Raw genomic sequence first — 22,847 nt, 5'->3', positions numbered from 1 at the left:
CCCTATGGACTGTAGCCCACCAGACTCCTCTATCCATGGGGTTCTCCAGGCAAGAGTCCTGGAGTGGATTGCAATGCCCTCCTCCAGGGGATCTTCCCAACCCAGAGATGGAACCCACGTCTCTTATGTCTCCATTGGCAGGCAGGTTCTTTACCACTAGCGCCACCTGGGAAGCCCAAGATAGTTCTAAGAGCAAGGAATTTTTGAGACAGTGAGGAAGGTCAAGGTGAGGGGTGTGTTGGCAGTAAGGAGATAGTCAAAGGGGCCCCTCATCAGCATAGCCTCAAGACCTTCCCTTCGCCTTTTAGCTTGTGCTTACAATTTAACAAGCCCAGGTAATAAAACTTTCAGAATCTTTAAAAATAAGAAAGGTATTTTTTGAAGATTTTTCTCTAAAGGGCAGAAAGATTTCCTTCTTGGTATAAATATGCGTTTTGAAGCACAGTGATATTTTACTAGTTAGGTGGCTTAAAAGAAACTTTGTCCACATTGTTGATGATGAGAAAAAGACAGATTTCAGCCCAAGGCAACTGGAATTGGAATGTTCACATCTAATGGGGAAAAAGCCCTTACGTGGTCAAGAGGGACTTCCTCAAGCTTACCCACATCCTTCTCCTTTTATTCTTTTACTGTTGAGGGCACTACACACTCCACTCTCCAGGACCAATTCTATTTTATGAAACTGCTATCTGGAGTTAGGCTATGATCTCCTCAAGGGCATCTTTCATCACCAGAAACATTCACAGATCCCTGTCATGGTCAGTGGATGTCTGGTGGCTGACTGTCTGGATTTGTGAATGTTTGGGGGCAACAAGAATGGCTTCCCAGCCCGTCGATGCTAAGACTGCTCACTGGGAGGTGTCAGCTTTGGGGGAACCATGAGGAGAGTGTCTTACCGAATCATTAAACATTTCACCTTGCTATTGGCTTAGTCCCATTTTAATAGATGTGGGGGACTTGGAAACACTTATGCATATTCTTTCCGTCAAAGAGTTCATAATGTCATGAAGGCTTGAATTATTCACAAATATGAAATATGACAGGAAAAGGCATCATCAGTGGCAGAAGCCCTGGATTGTGAGTCAGAGACCCAGGTTTTAGTTCCAGCTCTGCGATTAGCCATCAGAGTGACCGGACTCACACTTGAGGCCTTGGTGTCCTCCCCTGGGAGACAAAGGGGTCAGATCAAAGAGAAATCCCATGGGCGGAGGAGCCTGGTGGGCTGCAGTCCATGGGGTCACGAAGATTCGGACACGACTGAACGACTTCACTTTCACTTTTCACTTTCATGCATTGGAGAAGGAGATGGCAACCCACTCCAGTGTTCTTGCCTGGAGAATCCCAGGGACGGGCGAGCCTGGTGGGCTGCTGTCTATGGGGTCACACAGAGTCGGACACGACTGAAGTGACTTAGCAGCAGCAGCAGCAGCAGGGTGATTTTAATGCCCACTGTGTGAGACTGATAGCAGGTGCTTTAAGGAGTGGTGGTGGTGGCAAGGGGGAGAGGCCTGGGAGTTGCTCTCTGTTCTAATTAAAATTTGCAAACGTGTCAGTTTAAACTTCAGCAGGAATGCCCATTTCTCCCTAGCCCCAGGACCTTCTCACTAAATAAATGCATAAAAAATCAATTTTTGCATCTATATCCTGTTTCTTTCCCCACAAAGACTCATAGAGCAGTTTACAGAGAAATGGAAACCCAGCCCCAGTTCAAAATTGATTTGACTACATTTGATACACTCTTCCTTTCTAGGATATGACTTTTCAGTTATAATAAGCCAAAAGATTGCTTTTCACACCTCTTTCATTTTTATGATTCTTTTCAAAGACTCTTCTGTCGCTCACAGGAAAACTGTATGGTAGGTTTCAACAGACTCAAAAGTAACCAAACCAGAAGTGTCAAGACCTCATAATGAGACTGAGGCTGGATGCATTTCTTTGTGTATGAAGACAGCGATTCTCTCAATGCCACTGAGAATGAGTCCAAATTACAATCCTACCCTTGACTTGTTACTGGGCTCACAAACACTGGGCAGGAAAGTCAGTGCCAGTAATAGAGAAGCCAGGACTGAAGTGTGTGACACAGGCTGAGAAAGCACCAGACGGGACCTCAGGCCCAGATGCTACACCAGGCTGTTTGGACCCCCAGGCCAGGCCCCAGGTGTTGCCTCCCCTCACTATACCCCCACCACCTCGATGGGCCACTGTACCCTGAACTCAGGGGTTCTGAGAGAAATAGCTCCCTCTGAAGTGTGGGGACAGTCAGCATTCATGTCACTCACATTTGTGAAGTGCATGAGTACCTTTAGGAAGACTCATTACTCTGGGTTCTCCAGAGAAAACAGAACGCACAGGAGAGAGACCACATGCATGCACTTTAAGGAATTGGCTCACATAAGTATGGAGTCTGGGAAGTCCAAGATCTGCAGTTGGCTGCCTGGAGACGCAGGAGAGCTGAGGGTGTTCAGTTCCAGTCTGAGTCTGAAAGCTCGAGAACCAGGAGGGCCCATGGTGTAAGCTCCAGTCTTAGTCTGAGTCTGAAGGCTGGAGAAGATGGGTGTGCCAGCTGGAGCAGTCAGGAGAGAGAGCAAGGATTCTGTCTCCTCTCCCTTTTATAGCCAAGCTGTCAACTGATTGGGTGAGGCCCACCCACATTAGGGAGGGCAATCTGCTTTACTCAGGCTACCCAGCCAAAGTTAATCTCATTCCAGAAACACCCTCACAGAAATGACTAGAATAAGTGTTTGACCAACTGTCTGGGCATCCCATGACTTAGTCTAGTGGACACATAAAACTAACCATCACAAAGACTGTCTCTTATAGATAGGTGTTGCACTCTGAGTGGAATTTAGAAGGGACTGCTAGGGAAATGCAGCTTCTGGGGATTTATTAAAATTGAACATTCCCTTTTCCTCCCACTTCCCCCACAAAGAAACATATTGGAAATTATTCTGTGAACTCTTTTCTCCACATTTTGGCTACTTAGCGCTAAAGCATACATAGAATTTGAAGAATAGGAGACAAAGCAATTGGGACCTTAGGAGTATGGTTCCTAGGATAAGATTATTTGAGCAGGCTCACACTAAAGTTATTTTCCACTCATCTTCCCTAATACCTAAAGCAGCCCACCCCCCTTAATGGATGTGTTAGCTGATGGGGCTGATCATCAACATTGCAGAAAGACATTAAGAGAACAGCGCCACAGAAAAATGACCCGGGCTGAGAACCAATCCGCTAGGGGGTAATTTGAAAAGTGAAATCTGAAGCTGTGGCAAGCCGTAGAAAATTACTATCTTGCTCAATGGGATTAGTTGTCCAAAATGAAGAATATTTTCTTCTTATACCATCTCATTTTCTGATCCCTCTCTTTTTACCAGTTGTACTGATTTCCCTCTTCTGTGCCAAGGGCTGGATCCCAGGGCCAACAGCCTCCTGGTCATTAGCGCTGTCCCAGGCACAGAGCACAGCCCGAGGCTAGCTGTGGTGATGTGAAAGCAGAGAAAGGGGGTGGGAATGTCCTTTTTGAAAGGAAAGAACAAGTATAGAGAGAGCACAAAGTAGGAGTCATTGGGAAATTCTGCCGTTCTCCATTGTCATTTCCATGACACCCTCATCACTTTCTTATGAGAGCAGGGGTCATTTTCCCAGTGGGTCAGGACTGCATCTTCGGCTCTCGCTTGAATGATCTGCCCTTCTCTGAGAGAGAATAGCTTTGTGGCCCAGGGCAGGGCGGTGTGAGAAGCTGAGGCATCTGTACCTAGGACTCAGCAGGCGGCATGGCTCATTTATGAGTGAGGGGTGATTGGCCAAGAAGTGTGTGTGTGCTGGGTCGGGGAGGCACGGATGTCTCCATCAAATCCTTAGTGTAAACCTACCTTAGACTTTACAGTGGAGACAGAGGAGGAGGGCTCAGGTGTTCGAGGATGTGGACTGGAAGAAGATTATGAAAATATAAGGGATGCAGTCTTCTCAGGCTGGGAGGAGAGAAGAAGGTGAGAGGGTGTTGGGAGTGTGTCTGTGCTGGGGGACAACTTTCACACCTGCCTGTCTGTTGAATACAAAAACCTCTGGGACTATCAGAGCGACTGGTATGACTGGTGGGATGGTGTAGGGACCTTTGCCTGAGTCCAGCAGAGCATGTGACTCCCTCCACCCACCTACCCACCCACCTTCCATCCATTCATCTTCTGTCCATGTACCCATCCGTCCACCCATCCATCTACCTACTCATTCTCCATCCATTCATCTTCTATCTATCCATCCACCCACCCACCTATCTTCTATCTGTCTACTCATCTATGTTTTTTCTTTGGCCATGCTAATTCCTCAACCAGGGGTCAAGCCCATGCCCCCTGCAGTGGAAGCATGGAGTCCTAACCCCTGGACTGCCAGGGAGGTCCCACCACCCACCTCTCTTCTGTCCCCCCACCCACCTATCCTCTCCATCTGTTCGTCCATCCATCCATCCAGCCAGCCACCCATCTTTCACTAGCAGCTCTTGTGAAATGCCCACACTCACTATAGGAGGAGGTGAAGATTAAGATCCCATCTACCCTTTCTAGGAGTTCGCAGCCCAGTGGGAGAGACAGCTCAGTAGACCAGCGATAACAAGGCAAGGGCCACTCCAAGCGAGGACAGCCTGGGTGCCTAGATGGGAACAGAGGCCTCCTATTCAGACTCTGAAGGAAGAAGGAAGGCTCCCAGGGGGAGATGCTGTTAAGTCCTGGAGGATGAGCACATTATGGGGTATGTGCCTCCCTCATTGGAGGTTCTGGCACAATTCTCCTTCCTGCCTCAGTGATTCAGGTTCCCTTCCCACCCACATTCAGGTGGGGAGAACTCACCCTACCTGCCTCCCCTTTACTCCCCTCCCCAACCCACAGCCTTTTTTCTTTCTCCCTACTATGTAGAGACATATTGGAATCTCTTTCATCTTCAAATTTTATTACAATAAAACCCCTCCCTTGACCCTGATCCCAGGATAACTCCCACCTTATGCTCTTTTGTTCACACCAAGCATCTGGAAAGAGAAACCCATGCTTACTGTCACCCACCCCACCCCGTTCAAACATCAGCAGGCAGGCACCCTCCGCCTGGGCAGTTCCTCCCTGTCCCTGAAGCCGCCTGGGCTCTGGTCCCAGTGTCCCAGTCTCCAGCCAGTGGATGCTTCTCAGACTCAGAAAGCAGGTCTCTGGGTGGTGGTTGATGCTGCTGCCCATTCCTTCCTTCCCTTCCCTCGCTTGCATAATGCAGTCAGGTCTTCCTTCTCCATGGCCCTGGATTACCAGGGTCCTCTGTGGGTGCCTGGGCTGCACCTCCTTTTACACTATATTTGTTCCCAGAACAGCGTGCCTGCCCATGCCCGAATGTCCAACCCAGGGCACCGTGGAGCTTCAGACTCGGCAGACATGCCTGCCTGGGTGTCCCCACTACCCCGCAAGAGCTCAAACTCCCTGCCTCCCTAGTCCACATGCAGGGCCCCACCATCTACTCCATCATCAGCATCAGAACCTGGGAGTTTTCCTAGACGCCTCTCTTTTACCTCGTTCCCCTGACCCCGTCCTCCATCCAGTGGGTCACAGCTTTTGTGAGTCTGTGTCATTGTTGCCCATTGGCCTCGTTCTTCCATTGCCTCCACCTTGGTTCCAACTCCTGGTTTCCCACCCGGTTGCAGCTCAAGCCCTGAGATCCAACAGTCCTTAGTTGCTGGTCCTCAGGCAGGTGTGGGGCTGGCTGTCTCACAATCACTGGGACAGCTTTCTAAAACTCAAGACTTCCTGGCCCACCCCAGCCAGACAGCCTGGGTCAGTGGATGTCCTTTTACAAAGCTGCCTTCTTGCTCTTGAAGTGCAGCTGGAGGCCTGGGAGGCACTTCTGATGAGCTTCCTGCCTCCAGCTTGGTCTGCATCAGTCAGTCATCGATGTGGGTACAAGAAAGATCATTCAAAACTGCAGATCTGATTCCGATCATGTCACTGTTCGAAGCTCTCAGTACTAGCCACAACCCCATCCCTCACCCCCTCATCAAGTCCAAACCCTTAGCTAAGACACACAGTCCTTCATGATCTGCAGCTAGCGTCTCCTGCCCTCCCTCCACCCCACACAGGGCTCCGCCTGTGCAGTCAGTCACCCTGCCCCCAGCCCAACAGAACCACCTCTTCCCTGAAATGCACTCAGCTGCTTCTGACCTCCCCACGAGTGCCCTTCCTCGCTCTCACTGGCTGGTGTCTGCTCAGCTGTGAGGTTTCAGCTCCAGGTCTTCTGGAGGCCTGTCCCCTCCTCTTACCCTCAGCTTACCCTTCCGTGGCCACCCACCGTCGGATGCAGCTTCTCTTTGACTTACAGCATGTGAGTCAGAATGACTTTCACCCACAGCCTGCCAGAAAGTGTCCAGACCACTCAGGTTTCTGAATGTTCCTGCTTCTGGGCTTTCTAGGCTGGGATGGAATTCCAGCGCTGCTAGTTGCCATCTCAATACCGTGATGGACGTACGTTTAAAGAACCCACCCTGTGATGGCCAGACTTGGAAGGAAACCCTCATCACTTGGGAAACACTTGACAATCTACTTTTCCTTTGAAATAAAAACATGAAGCCATCACTTAGCGACCTGCTGGTACTTTATTGCCCTCGCCCAGATGGGTATTAATCGTCACCCTCCGCTGGCCTGGAGCACACCATGTGCTGTCAGAGTGCTCACAGCGGGGCAGAGCTGCGGCTGCATGTGAGTGGCGCTGAGGCTGGGTGGTGTCTCCTTTGTCAAAGCACCTTCTTTCTGTTCAATAAAATATCAGAGCTGCTCCCACTGAAAAGATGTAGTGGAGTCAGATGTGGCTGCTGTTGCCTTCCCTGCCTTCCTCACTTGGTCCACAGCCTTGCGCTCTCTGCAGAGGGAACGTGTCATGGCTTCTGGACACCCTGTCACTGTGGCCCCTCCCTTGCCATGTGGCTTTCAACCCAGTGGTGCTGGCAGGGTGTCCAGGGTCACAAGGTCAGTTGGGGAGGACCACAGGTGAGTCCTTCATGAGCCCGTGAAAGTTGGGATGGGGAAAATCACCTACCAGCTGAGGGCATTTTGCAAGTCCAGCTGTCGCAGAGGATCAGATGTCTCCTGAGGCCGGCATCTGGGCATCACCTGGAAATCAGGTAAATCCTCCAAGGGCTCCAGCGATGCTGCCTCTGAGTCTGGGCTGGGTTTTCTAAGGTGGCCCAGGCTGTTGCTGACCCTCTCCCACCTCAGGGACCATCAGCTGCCCTGGGGGCGGGGACGGATGGGCACCCCAACCCCTGTCCCGATGGAGTTTCACGTATTTGTTCGGGGAACTTGTTCAGTAAGGATTTTGTAAGAGAGTGAAGTAGAAGGCCTCCACGATGCACAGGAGTTTAGGGTTCTCTGTGTCTCCGTCATCCCTTCCCTTTGAGTGGTGGGCACACAGGGCACCCTTCCTTAACCTCGGTCTCTGCCAGCGAGCTCACATCATCCACGTTTGTTTCAAGGATCGGCCTTCGTCCCTCACCCCACATCGGGCCCCTGAACCAGGATGTCTTGAACTCTGGGGCCCCCCTTGCTGCCTCTAGCACTCTCTGTGCACTCAGGCCCACCACGTCTTCCCCACACCATTGCCCAGCTCTCCCAGCCGTGCCCCGAGCTCTCTCTCCTCCACTTACTCCCTCCAGCATCCATCCTTTGGGCCTCCTGTGTGCATGTACCCCCTGCCCAGCTCCATGGCTCCACACCAGCCTCCTCGCTGAGCCTGGCTTTCTAGGGTCACCCCAGTGTGTCTCCCACTCTCTTTCCCAACTCTGTTTATTCACTCATCCAACACTTATGGGGCAGGTACTATGCAGGACTGTGAACGATTCCATGGGATACAACAGTTAGAAATCTCGGAACTTGTCCTTCAGGGCTCATAACCCAGAGTATGAGGCGACTGTTCTCCCAATAATTCAGCACAAGCCTGTGATCACATTACAGGAGTGGAACAAAGAGAGGGTAGGTGGAGGGGAGTGGGGATAAGGAAGACCTCCCAGAGGATGAGGAACATGGTCCAGAACTGGCCGATGGGGGCGAGGGCAGCAGGCAAGGGAGGGTGGGCATCCCCAGCCTGCCTCTTCTGCAAGCCCTGTATGGCTGTCAGCCACCTGCTGCTCTGCAGGCGTCACCTGGGTCTCCCAGCTGGGCCATCACGTGTGCTGTTCCCCTGTGCCTCCCTCCACGAAGGTGGTTCCGTCCTTGGGGTCTCACCGGTCCTTCAATACTGGGCTCTGATTCCATCTCCCCCTTCCCTGACCACCTCTCCTTCCTCGGCTCCCTTCTGCATTTTATACTTCAGTTGTGACGTTTACCGCTTTGAGTGCTTTTTGTGATTTACTTTTCCTCAGCTCCCTACTTCTAGAATTTTCTTGAAGGGCTGACTTGACAGTGGAACTGAAATCACTGATGAGTGCTCTTCTAAGCAAAGAGCAAAAAGCAGCCTGTAACGTGTGCTAGAATATTTATATTCTTGGTTTTTCTGTTGGTGGAGTTTGGTGACCCACAGCATCGGAAAGATGACAATATCTGCTCTTTATCCTAGAAGGCCCTCGGGATCCAGAGAGTATATTCAGAGGAATCTTTTCTTCTCTCTGTCCATGTAGGGTTCGATGACCTCCAGGTGTGTGCAGACCCTGGCGTCCCGGAGAATGGCTTTAGGACGCCCAGCGGAGGGGTTTTCTTTGAAAGCTCTGTCACCCGTTTTCACTGCCAAGACGGATTCAAACTGAAGGGCTCTACAAAGAGACTGTGTATGAAGCATCTAAACGGAACCCTGGGCTGGATCCCGAGTGACAGACCCATCTGTGTGCAGGAAGGTAAAGCGGTCCCTTCCACCCCCACCCCTAGCTCGTGGAAGCTGCTCCCGTGGTCAGCTCGTGGCCGCAGGGGTACCGAGGCTGTGTGCCAGAGGGACCAGTTCCCTGGGCTGCTCTCTGTTTCAGGGGTGGTCCAGCAGGCTGATGGAGGAGCATGCGTGCTCAGGAAGGGCTGGGGCACGGGATAAATGCATCTCAGCATCAGGAGTAATCTTCCTTCTGTGTCTCAATTACAAGCCAATTTATCGCCATTTTTGTCAATGCAAAAGAGCAACTCAGATAACATGAGGGCCATTTATTATCGAACTGCCAACTCAGCACCCATTTCCATGTTACTCAATAAAAAATGCAGTAAATATCTTGAGCCCAAACTGTATATAATGATACAGAAGATGCATGTTACTCAGAGGATTAAATCAATTACTCCTTATCAGTCCTGCGTTAGACATGATTCATTTAAGGAAAGAAAGGACTGTGGCAAGCAATGATACATTGATAAGGTAGATATTTATCTCCAGTAGTTATCCCTAAATTTATCTATCATGACAATATATTCATTTACTTCTAGCAGTTATCCCCAGGTCTTTTGGTTGAAACACTTCATATATATATATATATATATGTGTGTGTGTGTGTGTGTGTGTGTGTGTGTGTGTGTGTATTTTTGCTTCCTTGTTTTTACTCTGTGAAGATACTTTTAGAATTTAAAAGAATGCATTGAGTTTAACTAATTGGAATGCCAAATTGTGGCTTATATATCTCTGATGATCAGCGAGGTTGAAGTGGGAATAGGCATGAATCAAGAGTTAATTCTAGCTCCAAGTTGCCATGAGGCATAGAACTTGTATTCCATCAAGTTCATTAGAAGTGGGTTTCACTTTCTCTTAACACCATTACTGATTTTATTTTCAAATGGAGCTTTTATAATAATGCTTTGTAAACTCTTATTCTCATTTAGTGTATATCTTCTTTATGAAACTTTTAAAATAATTTAATTTGACAAGCATTGATCAAACATCTATTATGCTCCTCCTTATGGAAATTATGAAGGATGGGTATGGTAGTGTCTTAGTCTTAAAGTGTTTACTTTCTATCTTTGCTTTTATTTTCAAGATTTTTTTAAAAAACCAAAATTACTATGAAGGATTAAAAATGTTAAAAGTAAATTTATTTTTCCCCTTCAATACAGTCCAGGCAAGTTGTGGTTTCTTTAACATTCTATTAATTAAAAGCTTATTTGAAAAAGTTGATTTAATATATAAAATAAACAATAAAGATCTACCATATAGCACAGGAAGTTATATTCAATATCTGATAATAACTTATAATGGAAGAGAATCTGAAAAGAATATACATATATAGCAATCACTTTGCTGTACACCTGAAATTAACACTATATTATAAATCAACTGGGAGAAGGCAATGGCACCCCACTCCAGTACTCTTGCCTGGAAAATCCCATGGACGGAGGAGCCTGGTAGGCTGCAGTCCATGGGGTCTCGAAGAGTCAGACTGAGTGACTTCACTTTCACTTTTCACTTCCATGCATTGGAGAAGGAAATGGCAACCCACTCCAGTGTTCTTGCCTGGAGAATCCCATGGACGGATAAGCCTGGTAGGCTGCAGTCCATGGGGTCACACAGAGTCGGACACGACTGAAGCAACTTAGCAGTAGCAGCTATAAATCAACTATACTTCAATTTTTAAAAATTATTTAGTTTGTATGTAAAAACTTTCCTGCTAAAACCTATGGCCTAAGATACCCAGTACTTAGAACCCGGAAAAACTCAGAGAACAAAGAAAACCAATAGATTTTCTGAATATTGCCCAAAGTTAAAGGCCGTCTATTACTTGGTCATCCTGCGGGGAAAAAAAAAAATTGTATCCCATTTTAGATGAGCTTCTTTCCAACCTTGTATGTAGCAATATAATACATAGTAATTCCAAGAAAGGGAGTGAAAAATCACATTGGAGTAGAGACTTCTATCATATAGGTCAGCATGCATAACCCTTAACACGTAGCCCCACACATAGGAGAGGGGCTGTGTACATGGGGATGGCAGAGAAGAGTCAGCTCTTTTATTCAGTTCTGTTCATTCAGTTGCTTAGTCATTCAACTGTTTGTGACCCCGTGGACTGCAGCACACCAGGCTTCCCTGTCCATCACTAACTCCCGTAGCTTGCTCAAACTCATGTCCATCAAGTCAGTGATGCTATCCAACCATCTCGTCCTCTGTCATCCCCTTCTCCTGCCTTCAGTCTTTCCCACCATCAGTCTTTTCTAAGGAGTCAGTTCTTCACATCAGGTGGCTGAAGTATTGGATCTTCAGCTTCAGCATCCTAGAATATGATCAGATGTTTCCAAAGGACAGTCCAGGACTCCTCATTGCTAGCTGATGTTGCGCTCTAAACATATTATAAAGTTTGGAAGAAAGGGTGTTTCCTTTGTAAGTATGATGGTGTGATTATTTTTAATATAAATGTTGATTTTTGTTGGTCTTTGAAAGATCTGTGTAAGGAGATTACTTTCTTTGCCCTTGCCATGGAGAGAATCCTCATTGTTAATGTCCTAAGCCTTCTGTATGAGGCTTACAGGGGCAAGGGGTGCATAGAAGTATATTCCATGGATGTCAGAGAGGAGGGAAGGAGCCAGACTTTTTTCCCCCTGGTTTGTAAATGGCCTTTACTCTCTGATTAGGATTTATGCCGGGTGAATAGTAACAGCTGCTTAATTCATTTGTTTTCCCTTGTCAGGTAATTCTTAGAGAGCTAATGGATTTTTGTGTGTGTGCTGGTAATAGTGATAACAGTAATATATGATCACATTTTTATAGGTCATTAGAGTTTGGAAGTATGTTCAGATTCACTATCTCATCTAACATGTGCAGTCGTCCTGCAAGGCAAGTCTCATTGTCCTTATTTCCTGTTTAGGAAACTGAGGCCCAGAGAAGTTTACTCACATTTTAAAATCACATAGCTGGTGAGTAAGCTGCAGATTTGTAACTAGTTCTAAGCCAGTACTTTTTCTTCTACAAGGTTATGTCTAACTTCTTGCATCACAAAATTCCTATTTTAATCAGCTATGCAAAAACACAGTGTTATACCAAATGGCATCATCAACATTCAGAGTTGAAGGGACTCATAGAAATCAGATCATTCAAGCCCTCATTCTAAGTTAGTTTGTGTTCAATCAATAGGGAAACTGAGTCTCAGAGAAGCCAAGAGTCTTCCCAAACTTAAATGGCTGTTTAGGGACACATCTGTTCTAGCCCAGATCTTATCACTGTTACCTGGACTCCTTCCAATCTTCTCAGCTGTCAGCCAGTTCTGCCTGAGACACAGATTTTGAAAAATAAGTTCAAATGCATTGAAATGCTTTTTAGCAGTAAAGTGCTCTACAGAAGCAAGGTGGTATTAAGGCAAATATTTTCTTGTGCATTCACTCAGATTCCCTCTTTTATGCTCCACTTCACCCTGCCACATGTACCAGTCATCTCCTTCTCTCACTTTACTCCAGTCTAAGTGGTTTATTCCAAGCAAACTCACTTATAGACGTTTGGACTCACAGAACTGATAATATAGGCAATGAATTAATTTTCTGGAATCCAAAGTGAAGTGAAGTGAAGTTGCTCAGTCGTGTCTGACTTTGCGATCACATAGACTGTAGCCCACCAGGCTCCTCCATCCATGGAATTTTATAGGCAAGAGTACTGGAGTGGGTTGCCATTTCCTTTTCCAGGGGATCTTCCCAACCCAGGGATCAAACCCGGGTCTCCCGCATTGCGGGCAGACGCTTTACTGTCTGAGCCACCAGGGAATCCCTGGAATCCAAAGCCTCCAGCCTAAGAGATATCTCTGCTTCTCCAAGCTGCTTCTGTAAGATGAAAACCTTCATGTCCCTGAGTAGGGGTGAAGATACTTATGGTCCAGGGAGCAGGGGAGGTGACCAGTATGGTGGAGAGGGGACCGTGGGGTTGGCAAAGCACTGAAAATACTCCCTATGGGCACAGGGCTGCTGACACAGTAAGTACAGGGACTAAAGGCCAGGAGGACAGCCACTGTCTGGGCCTCTTCCTTTCCAAAATCACTCAGCTCATCTACTGGGGCACACTTTCCCTGCTAATACATCCCTTTCCCACATTTCATAAGAAAAAGTGTAGGTAAAATCAGATTGACTTTGCGTAAATTCACTTGACACTTAATACAACACGTGTCAAATCAGGACATAGAAACACACTGTCCTGTCCTGAAAGCTTTAAAAGAGGTGGGGTCAGTACTGTGGCACTTCAGTCTGTGGTTTTTTGCACATCGTGAAGAAGTAGTTTATTAAAAAATAGACATCCTAGGACCTTCCTGGTGGTCCAGTGGCTAAGACTCAGCACTCCCAATGCAGGGGGCCCAGGTTTGATCCCTGGTCAGAGAACTATATCTCACATGTTGCAACTAAAAATCATGCGTGCCACAACGAAGACCCAGCACCACCAAATAAATAAATATTTAAAAATAAATAAATAAAAATAAACATCCCAAAGAAACCAAAATAAAATGAATTCAAATCCATTTGTATTATGTATAAATATCATATGGGAGGAGCAGAGAAGAATCCGTCTATGTGTTGCCCAAACCCTATTTAATATCAATATTAATGGAAATGTATCACTACTTGACCATCCCTTGGCCCAGCTGGATACAGGACACATCTCATTTCTTATGGCACTGGTTATGCTAGCTGGACAGAAGTTTTTTTGTTTTGTTTTCGGCCGTGCCGGGTCTTAGTTCCAGCATGCAGGATCGTCAGTCTTTGTTGTGGCATGTGGAATCTTTCGTTGCAGCATGCAGCATCTAGTTCCCTGGAGAACTAACTAAAGAACTAACTAACTTAATCACTTAAAGAACTTAACCACGATGGTGTGATCGCTCACCTAGAGCCAGACATCCTGGAGTGCGAAGTCAAGTGGGCCTTAGGAAGCATCACCATGAACAAAGCTGGTAGAGGTGATGGAATTCCAGCTAAGCTATTTCAAATCCTAAAAGATGATGCTGTGAAAGTACTGCACTCAACATGCCAGCAAATTTGGAAAACTCAGCAGTGGCCACAGGACTGGAAAAAGTTTTCATTCCAATCTCAGAGAAAGGTAATGCCAAAGAATTTTCAAACTACCACACAATTGCACTCATCTCACACGCTAGCAAATAATGCTGAAATTTCTTCAAGTGAGGCTTCAACCGTACATGAACTGCAAACTTCCAGATGTTCAAGCTGGGATTTAGAAAAAGCAGAGGAACCAGAAATCAAATTGCCAACATCCATTGGATCATAGAAAAAGCAAGAGAATTCCAGAAAAACATCTACTTCTGTTTCATTGACTATGCTAAATCCTTTGACTGTGTGGATCACAACAAACTCTGGAAAATTCTTAAAGAGATGGGAATACCAGACCACCTGACCTGCCTCTTGAGAAATCTGTATGCAGGTCAGGAAGCAACAGTTAGAACTGGACATGGAACAACAAACTGATTCCAAATAGGGAAAGAAGTACATAAAGGCTGTATGTTGTCACCCTGCTTATTCAACTTATGTGCAGAGTACATCATGAGAAACGCTGGGCTGGAAGAAGCACAAGCTGGAATCAAGATTGCCAGGAGAAATATCAATAACCTCAGATATGAAGATGACACCACGCTTATGGCAGAAAGTGAAGAGGAACTAAAGAGCCTCTTGATAGAAGTGAAAGAGGAGAGTGAAAAAGCTGGCCTAAAACTCAACATTCAAAAAACTAAGATCATGGCATCTGGTCCCATCACTTCATGACAAATAGATGGGGAAACAATAACAGAGTTTATTTTCTTGGGCTCTAAATTTACTGCAGATGGTGACTGCAGCCATGAAATTAAAAGACACTTGCTCCTTGGAAGAAAAGCTATGACCAAAGTCCATGGGGTCTCAGAGGGTCGGACATGACTGAGCGACTGAACTGAACTGAACTAACTGCCCAAGAGAGCTAACTAAATAATTGTGCGCAGTTCCTGGGTAGGGTGAGAGACCATTACTTAGATGTCCCGTAGCACCTAAATCCCTCTTCCCTCTGAGTCTCTTTCCTGGGAGAGTGTCTGGGACATCGTTTAAAGCCAGACGCAGAAGTTAAGCTTCTGAGTGGATTCAGGGTGTCTGTGGAGCATCCTTGGAGGTAGATTGCATACTTTGTGTGCAGAAACACACCTGTTTCTTGTCTCCTTTGAGTTTCCTCCTCCCGAGCATGTGCCTGGGGAGGTAGCAGCTACACCAGCGGACAAACATTTCTTTGCAGAGGGCTCTCATAATTGAGGACTTCTTCTCAGACCTCTCCTCTTCAAGGTAGAAAGGATCTTTCTCTTTTCTCCTCACCTTCCCCCTTGAGCAGCTCTGCGAATAATTAATGATTGCATTGGTAAATTTCAGATAGACCCATACCAAGCAAATAAAAAGGATTTGGGTTCTCGCAGGCAGTTGGCCTGTTCAAGTGAGAGTCTTCCAGAGCACATTCCAGACCAGCTTGAGGCCACTGTGGCTCTTCTAAACGACCTTGGGACCATGATGCTGAGAGCTGAGGTCCATCAACTGCCGCTTGTTTGAGAACCAGCTCGCTGAGCAGGCAGCTTTCCCAGGATGCCCCTACTCTATGATTGGCTGGAGCAAAGCAGGAGACAAAAGCACCGCTTAAAGCACATGTTAGTGTAGCCCGTGAACCGCTGCCCCTGTAAGGACAGCCCGCCTTGGGATGGCTTTCCTCACTTTGAGAAGGACCAGTAAAGCCCCTGGCAGGATGGTCTGGTTGGACCTGCAGTCCTGGGGCCCCGGTGGTACCTGAGAGCTTTGCCCGACAACCCTTAGAGCAACTTGATCTGGCCTCTCAGTGCTTCCGGAGGGCAAGGTCCCTCCATCTAGAGGGAGATGAGGGTACAGATGACACATGAGCATGTGATGACCAGCTCCCACAGTAGATAGCACCATGTATTACCAGCCAGTCCAAGCAGGTGGTTCTCCTGCAGGAGGCGGGCAAGGCAGGCCCCAGTGCAATGGCCGTTGTTTCCTGTGGCTGCTTCCTTCCTGTCTTCTCTCATCCCTTGGCCATGGGGCTGTGCTTTTATAAACAAGGAAACTAAAGCTGAGAATCCCCTGGCAGTCCAGTGGTTAGGACTTGGTGCTTTCACTGCTGCGGGCCCAGGTTCGATTCCTAGTTAGGGAACTAAGATCCCTCAAGTTGTGTAGCTCCCCACCCCCCAGAAAAAAGTTATTAAAAAAGAAAAGAAACTAAAGCCCATAGAGTTTAAGTGACTTACACAAGTCACCTGGCAAATAAACCAGGATTAGAACCAGCATCCTGACTCCTGGTTCAGGGCTCTTTCCACCATCCCGGTGGTGTGCAACCCAGGCTGCAAGTCAGCATCACCTGGGGAACTTTTAGAAATAACAGTGTCTGGAATGTTCTCCAAGATATTCTATTTTGGTGGTTCTGGGCAATGGGAGCTCAAACATGGTTAAAAGCTCCCAGGGTGATTTCAGCTACCACTGCCATCTGCCCTTCTTTGTCTCAATCACCTACATTGTCTGCTTGTGGCTGAAGGTCACAGACAGCACGAGGGTGCTGTCCCCACACCCACCTGCTGTGTCCCCATACTGAACCTTTCTCTGCCCCAGCTCCTTGCAGAGGGGGGGAATAGATGAATTCACTAAGCAAACATTATTTTTAAGTACTTGCTAAAGTATTTGACTCGCATAGATCTGACCAGGATTGCTATGAGATTAATAATTTGATGTTAAGAAGGTTCTTTGAGTTTCCTGGGTAAAAGGTGCAATGTGAGTTTAAGTAGTATTATTACATTATACATTTTTGATTAAAAAATTCAACTTGACTTATGAGCTAAAGCTGGCAGTAAAGATGACAGATAACTCCTTTATTCAGTGAAACTGTAGGGTGCAGGCATTTTTCAAAAGCAAGATAGTCATACTTCTTTTTTACAGTTACTCCTATATTAAGGTAAGTTGTCTCCCAGCTCCAGAAGCTTCCCCCAAACAGATGGATGCTTTCAAAATGTTTTATTTAGGATCCTTTTCTTCTCACGTACATTTTCTATCATCCAAAATTTCTTTCTTGTTGCCTTGGACATGGGTTATCAGAAACAGCAGGCAGTGCCCACAAGGGCAAGTATTTGCATGTCTTCCCCTAAGATAATCTCTTCTCATTTTCTGTCTTCTAAGATGGGAAGGAGCAGAGGGCTGCCTCTCTCTGTCTCCAGGACCATTGCCATTTCTTATTTATGCTTCTGGTAACAGAAGTCACTGCTTCCCTACCCTCCCTCCTTTGTGGCTTCAGTGTGAGTTTCAGTTTTTGTTCTTTAAGAGATTTTTTTTTAACTTAAATGTGATCATGACTTGAAAGGAAAAACAAAATCCAGAGGAAGTAAGGTCAGGTCAGATGGGGGCACATGCAGCAAAGATAAATGACAGAAATGATCAGTTATCATTGTTGCTAGATGACGGCTGGGCCGCCACAGACAAGCCTGCACAGCTGAGCCCCCTAGAAGTGCAGAGGGAAAATCCGAATCCTAGCAGACTTTACCAGCTGCCTGCCGTCATCTCTCGTGTCGTGTGAGTGCTGCACTTCGCCCTCTCTTACAGGTGCCATGGGAGTAGGAACTTGATTTAAGCCACAGAATTATTCGGCAAATGCGGAACATCCATATGTGTACGCAGCCTTGTCAGATCGTGTGTAAAGGTCACAAAATGATTGTTTTCAAATCATGTTTCACAACCTCAAACACCAAGTCAATCACCAAGATTCTCTAGAAAGCCAGTTTTTCACAAACTTGCAGCAGATACTACCCAGAATTAGGTTGGCTGTCTGTGAAAAATGCAGGGCAGCCCCCACGGGTGTCCTTCCAAACCCATCCCAGACCAAGTTATTTCCCCTCATGTGGTTCTTGAGTGGTTTGGAGATGACCGTGGCTCCCCAATCTGCATCTTGAGAGTCCTGTTATGATGCAGATCTCTTTGGAATCCCACACCTGACTGCAGAGGGAGAGGCCTTGGGCGCAGAGCTGCCTTCCAGCTGCTCAGATAGGATTCTGTTCTTTACTACATTTGTCTGACATAGCTGCTAAGGATGGTGGGGACTTGTTAAATGTGAGCCAGCCTCTGCTAGTCAATCACTTTGTGTATCCATGAAGCAGTGGTTCTCAACTTTGACTTCATGGGAATTGCCCAAAGTGTGTGTTAGAAATGCACCTCACCAGACCTCCTCTTAGAGATTTATATGCATTAGGAATCTGAATTTAGCAGGCACCTCCAGGAGATCCTCATGCTGGCAGGCCTCAGAGCACACCTTGAGATATTTGCCATAGGCACTCCACAAGTAGAACATCAAGATGTAGGTTAGAATTTCCAAAAGTCCCCAGCCCATGAGACTGGTATTTGAATGACATTCTTTTATTTTTCTTGTGAGCTCAGCTCTGACAACCAAGTGCTTCTATCATTTCATTGTTGAAAATATAGTCTACCTCTGGAAGGTGGAAAGAGACCTCAAAGGTTTTTTAAAAAGAAAATAGTTTCTAGAAAATAATTAAAGTTTTATGCTTTTGGAAATTTAAATGTCACCCCAAGATATTTAGTCGTTCATTTCCCGAAATTCTGGTAAGCATTATCTGTCAGGCCCAGAAGCTCCCAGTGTAGCTGGGAAAGATCAGTGCCTTCACAGTGAATTCCCTTACTCCTCTTTCTGGATTAATTTTGTTGTTGTTTCTTTAACCTTTTAAAATTCATAAAATATAACATATATAGAGAGATTCATATAGAACCAAACAGTTCAGTGAGTTATCACAAATCAAACGCTCTTGTCATGATTATCCAGGTGAAGTTGTAGAGCATCACTGGTATCCCAGAAGCCCCCTCCCAGTTGCTGCCTCCCCTCTGCCTCTCTGAGATAACCCCTTCCCTGAATCATGGTGATCATTTCCCATGGTAATCACTTTGTCTGGAAGTATATCAATAACCTCAGATATGCAGATGACACCACCCTTATGGCAGAAAGTGAAGAAGAACTAAAGAGCCTCTTGATGAAAGTGAAAGAGGAGAGTGAAAAAGTTGGCTTAAAACTTAACATTCAGAAAACAAAGATCATGGCATCTGGTCCCATCACTTCATGGCAAATAGATGGGGAAACAGTGGAAACAGTGTCAGACTTTATTTTTCTGGACTCTAAAATCACTGCGGATGGTGATTGCAGCCATGAAAGTAAAAGACGCTTATTCCTTGGAAGGAAAGTTATAAACAACCTAGATAGCATATTAAAAAGCAGAGACATTACTTTGCCAGCAAACGTCCATCTAGTCAAGGCTATGGTTTTTCCAGTGGTCATGTATGGATGTGAGAGTTGGACTATAAAGAAAGCTGAGTGCAGAAGAATTGATGCTTTTGAACTGTGGTGTTGGAGAAGACTCTTGAGAGTCCCTTGGACTTCAAGGAGATCCAGCTAGTCCATCCTAAAGGAGATCAGTTCTGGGTATTCATTGGAGTGACTGATGTTGAAGCTGAAACTCCAATACTTTGGCCACCTGATGCGGAGAGCTGACTCATTGGAAAAGCCCCTGATGCTGGGAAAGATTAAGGGCAGGAGGAGAAGGGGACAACAGAGGATGAGATGGTTGAATGACATCACCGACTCAACGGACATGGGTCTGGGAGGACTCTGGGAGTTGGTGATGGACAGGGAGGCCTGGCGTGCTGCGGTTCATGGGGTTGCAAAGAGTCGGACATGACTGAGTGACTGAACTGACCTGAACTGAACTGATGCATTCCTAAAAATGGTACTATTTTAAGCTTAACTTACTTTTGTCTTAGTTTTGAGTTTATATACATGGAATTATAAAGTAAGTATAATTTTATGTTGGACTTCTACTTTATGTTTGTAAAAGTCATGCATGTATTGATTTTAAAAAATATTTATTTACTTATTTGGCTGTGCCGGGTCTTAGCTGCCACACATGGGATCGTTGACCTTTGCTGCAGCATGCAGAGTCTTAGTTGCACCTTGTGGGATTTAGTGCCCTGAGTAGGGATCGAACCTGGGCCCCCTGCATTAGGAGCTTGGAGGTTTCCCCACTGGACCAGCAGGGAAGCCCCCATGCATGTTACGGCCTGTGGCTGTAGTTTGTTCACTGGCATTGCTACATCGTGTTCTGTTACATGAATAGACAATATTTTAACACTCCGCTGTTAATGAAAATTTAATGTTTTTCCAATTGGGTCTGTTACAAATAGGGCTGCTGTGAACATTCTTGAACACACCTCTTGGTGAATATATATATATATCCACGTTCTATTGGATATACTCCTATGATTGAACATGCTGGATTGTAGGATATATCTGTATTTTAGTGTTAATAGGTACTGCCATTATCCAAAGTGGTTGTGCCAATTTACACTCCCGCAACAGAGGGTGAGAGTCCCAGTTACTCCTTGCCAACACTTGCATTATCAGTATTTTAGACGCCGGTGGGTATTTAGTGGTAGCTTGTGGTTTCCCTGGTGAGTAGGAAGTTAAACACCTTTTTGTATATTTATTGAACACCTTGTTATCCTCTCTTATGAAGTGCCTGTTCAATTCACTTGCCCATTTATCTACTGAGTTGTCTTTTTCTCATTGATTTTTATTTATACTGAGTTTTTAATATGTACTGAATACAAGCCCTACATTGTTTGTATGTGCTAAAAATATCTTCTTGCATTATGTGACTTAGTTTTTTATATTATCATATCATTATTTGCAACTATTTACATGTAATTTACATTGTATTAATCTAGAGATGATTTGAAGTATACAGGAGGATGTGTGTAGGTTGTATACAAATGCTTCACCATATTGTATAAGAGATGTGGGCATCCGTGGATTTTGGTGTCCATGGGGTGGGGGAGGAGGTCTTACTTGGAATCAGTGCCCCATGGATACTGAGGGATGGCTGTATTCAAGTCTGTTTCACTGTTACCAGAAAACATACTCTATAGTCTCAGTCTTTTGAAATGTGTTCTTGTTTTATGGCCCAAATATGGTCAAGTTTTGTAAATTTTCTATGTATGCTTAAAAGACATGTATAATGGTCTGAGTCCTTCAGAGTGGACCCCTAAGAATTCTTTCTGTAGAAAGAATTACTATCCAAGTGTTAAATATAAATACTTTAAATAACAGATACTAATTGCCTTTTTCCACCACAAATAAATAAAATATACCAATCTATAGATCAAAAGAAAACACAAAGTACAAGAAACATGCTTATTTATAATAACATGACTCCATGCAGTTCTTTTCCGCATGCCTTTTTCTCAGTGGTTTTTAAGGATGGCCTCATGATAATTCCACTTTAACATTCAGCTGAGAGCCATGTGGTCTTGAGTACCCTGTCCTGGTGTGTCTTCTGTTTTTGTAAGAGTCAGTATCCTACAAAGGAGAAAGAAACAGCCTGAGCTAGCCCTGCTCCCAAAGCAAAACTACCCACATGGTGGTGCCCCTTTTCAATGAAGAAGCCACTGTCTCCAGTCATCGCCTTTCTGAATAGCACCAACCCTCGCCTCTACTTTTCTCATGTTGCTGGTTTATGATGACATCATTAGCTGCAGTTGATTCTATTCCAAGTAAATGATGGTGGTCAGAACAGTTCTCTAAGCACTATTGCATGGAGCAGGAGTTCTGTAGAATAGTAGCGATGTGGAGCACCACGGATACACAGCTGTGATTCTGAGGGGTGTTAGTAGATAGTAAGTTAAAAAAAGGGTGTTGTGATACAAGGTTTGGGGACTCCCCCCAAACCACCATCACCTCTGTAACCAACTGCAAGTTCAAGGGTCCCCAAGACTATCACTCTGAACCCAGTCACAAGTTTAGAAGTCCCCAAGTCCATCTTCAGGTTCAGTAATTCACCAGAAGGACTGATGATACTCACGATTATGATGTATGGCAGTGAAAGGACGCAGATTAACATTATCTAGGAAGAGAGGCACACAGGTCCAGGAGGAACCAGGCATGAGCTTTTAGTATTTCTCTCCCAGTGAGCTGTACACACAGGGCCTGTTCCCCAGCAACAGTGCGTGTCAATACACATTGAGTATTGACAACCGGAGAAGCTCACCGAGGCTTGGTGTCCAGCATCTTAATTGGAGCTCGGTCATGTAGACATGGTTGGCCATTTGTGCATCTCCAGTTCTTTCCAAAGTAGAGCTGGTAACTGCATGGGCCGATGTTGCCTGGCTGGCCAAAGCACACTGTTGTTGTTCAGTCGCTCAGTGGTATCTGACTCTTTGCAACCCCATGGACTGCAGCGCACCAGGCTCCTCTGTCCACTATCTCCTGGAGTTTGCTCAAATTCATGTCCATTGAGTCGCTGATGCCATCCAACCATCTCATCCTCTGTCATCCCCCTTTTCTCCTGCCCTCAATCTTTAAGCTCCAATTAAAAAAGATACTCATCTCAGATTGCACATTCCAGGGACTTAGTGGTTACTTCCCAGGAGCTGAGGGCAAAGGCCAGAACACCCTTTGGGCAAGGCCAGCCCCTTACTGCACATACCCACAAGATACAGAGCATATCATGGCCCGTGCTTTAGAAGTCCAGGAGTTCGCACCACACTGAAGTAAAAACAAATGCCCTGTCCTTATCTACAAGGCTCTGCATGATCTGACCTTTCCATCTTACTCTCGCTTACTATATTCCAGGCACTCTAATCTTCCTTTGGGTTTTTAAGGACACTGAACTCTCTCCTGGCCTGTGTAGTGGCAGTTCCCTCCGCCTGAAATACTCTTCTCCCCAATCCACACATGATTGGATTCTTCTTGTCATTAGAGAGGCGCCTTTCCTGTCTTCCCAAATTAAAGGAGTCCCCGAGTCAGTCCCTCTTCTGTTACCTTGTTACGTGTTCATCATAGCAGTGATCATTGCCTATTATTTTCTAGCTCACTTACCTGATAATTTGCCT

The 22,847-nt window shown here is 45.8% G+C and overlaps 1 protein-coding gene across 4 annotated transcripts in view; it reads left to right on the top strand.

Moving 5' to 3' along the window:
* Positions 1–22,847, top strand: part of SUSD4 (sushi domain containing 4) — a 133,626-nt gene that overhangs the window by 68,181 nt on the left and 42,598 nt on the right. For all 4 annotated transcript variants that reach the window (XM_027564523.1, XM_027564524.1, XM_027564525.1 and 1 more), the window contains one exon: positions 8,633–8,845. In XM_027564523.1, coding sequence (XP_027420324.1) covers positions 8,633–8,845 — 213 coding nt within the window. The remainder of the gene's footprint in view (positions 1–8,632; positions 8,846–22,847) is intronic.

The sequence above is a fragment of the Bos indicus x Bos taurus genome, chromosome 16 (genome assembly GCF_003369695.1).
Source record: "Bos indicus x Bos taurus breed Angus x Brahman F1 hybrid chromosome 16, Bos_hybrid_MaternalHap_v2.0, whole genome shotgun sequence".
Lineage (NCBI taxonomy): Eukaryota > Metazoa > Chordata > Mammalia > Artiodactyla > Bovidae > Bos > Bos indicus x Bos taurus.
Note: the sequence above shows the minus strand (reverse complement) of the source record. Positions and strands in the feature narration are given on the sequence as shown.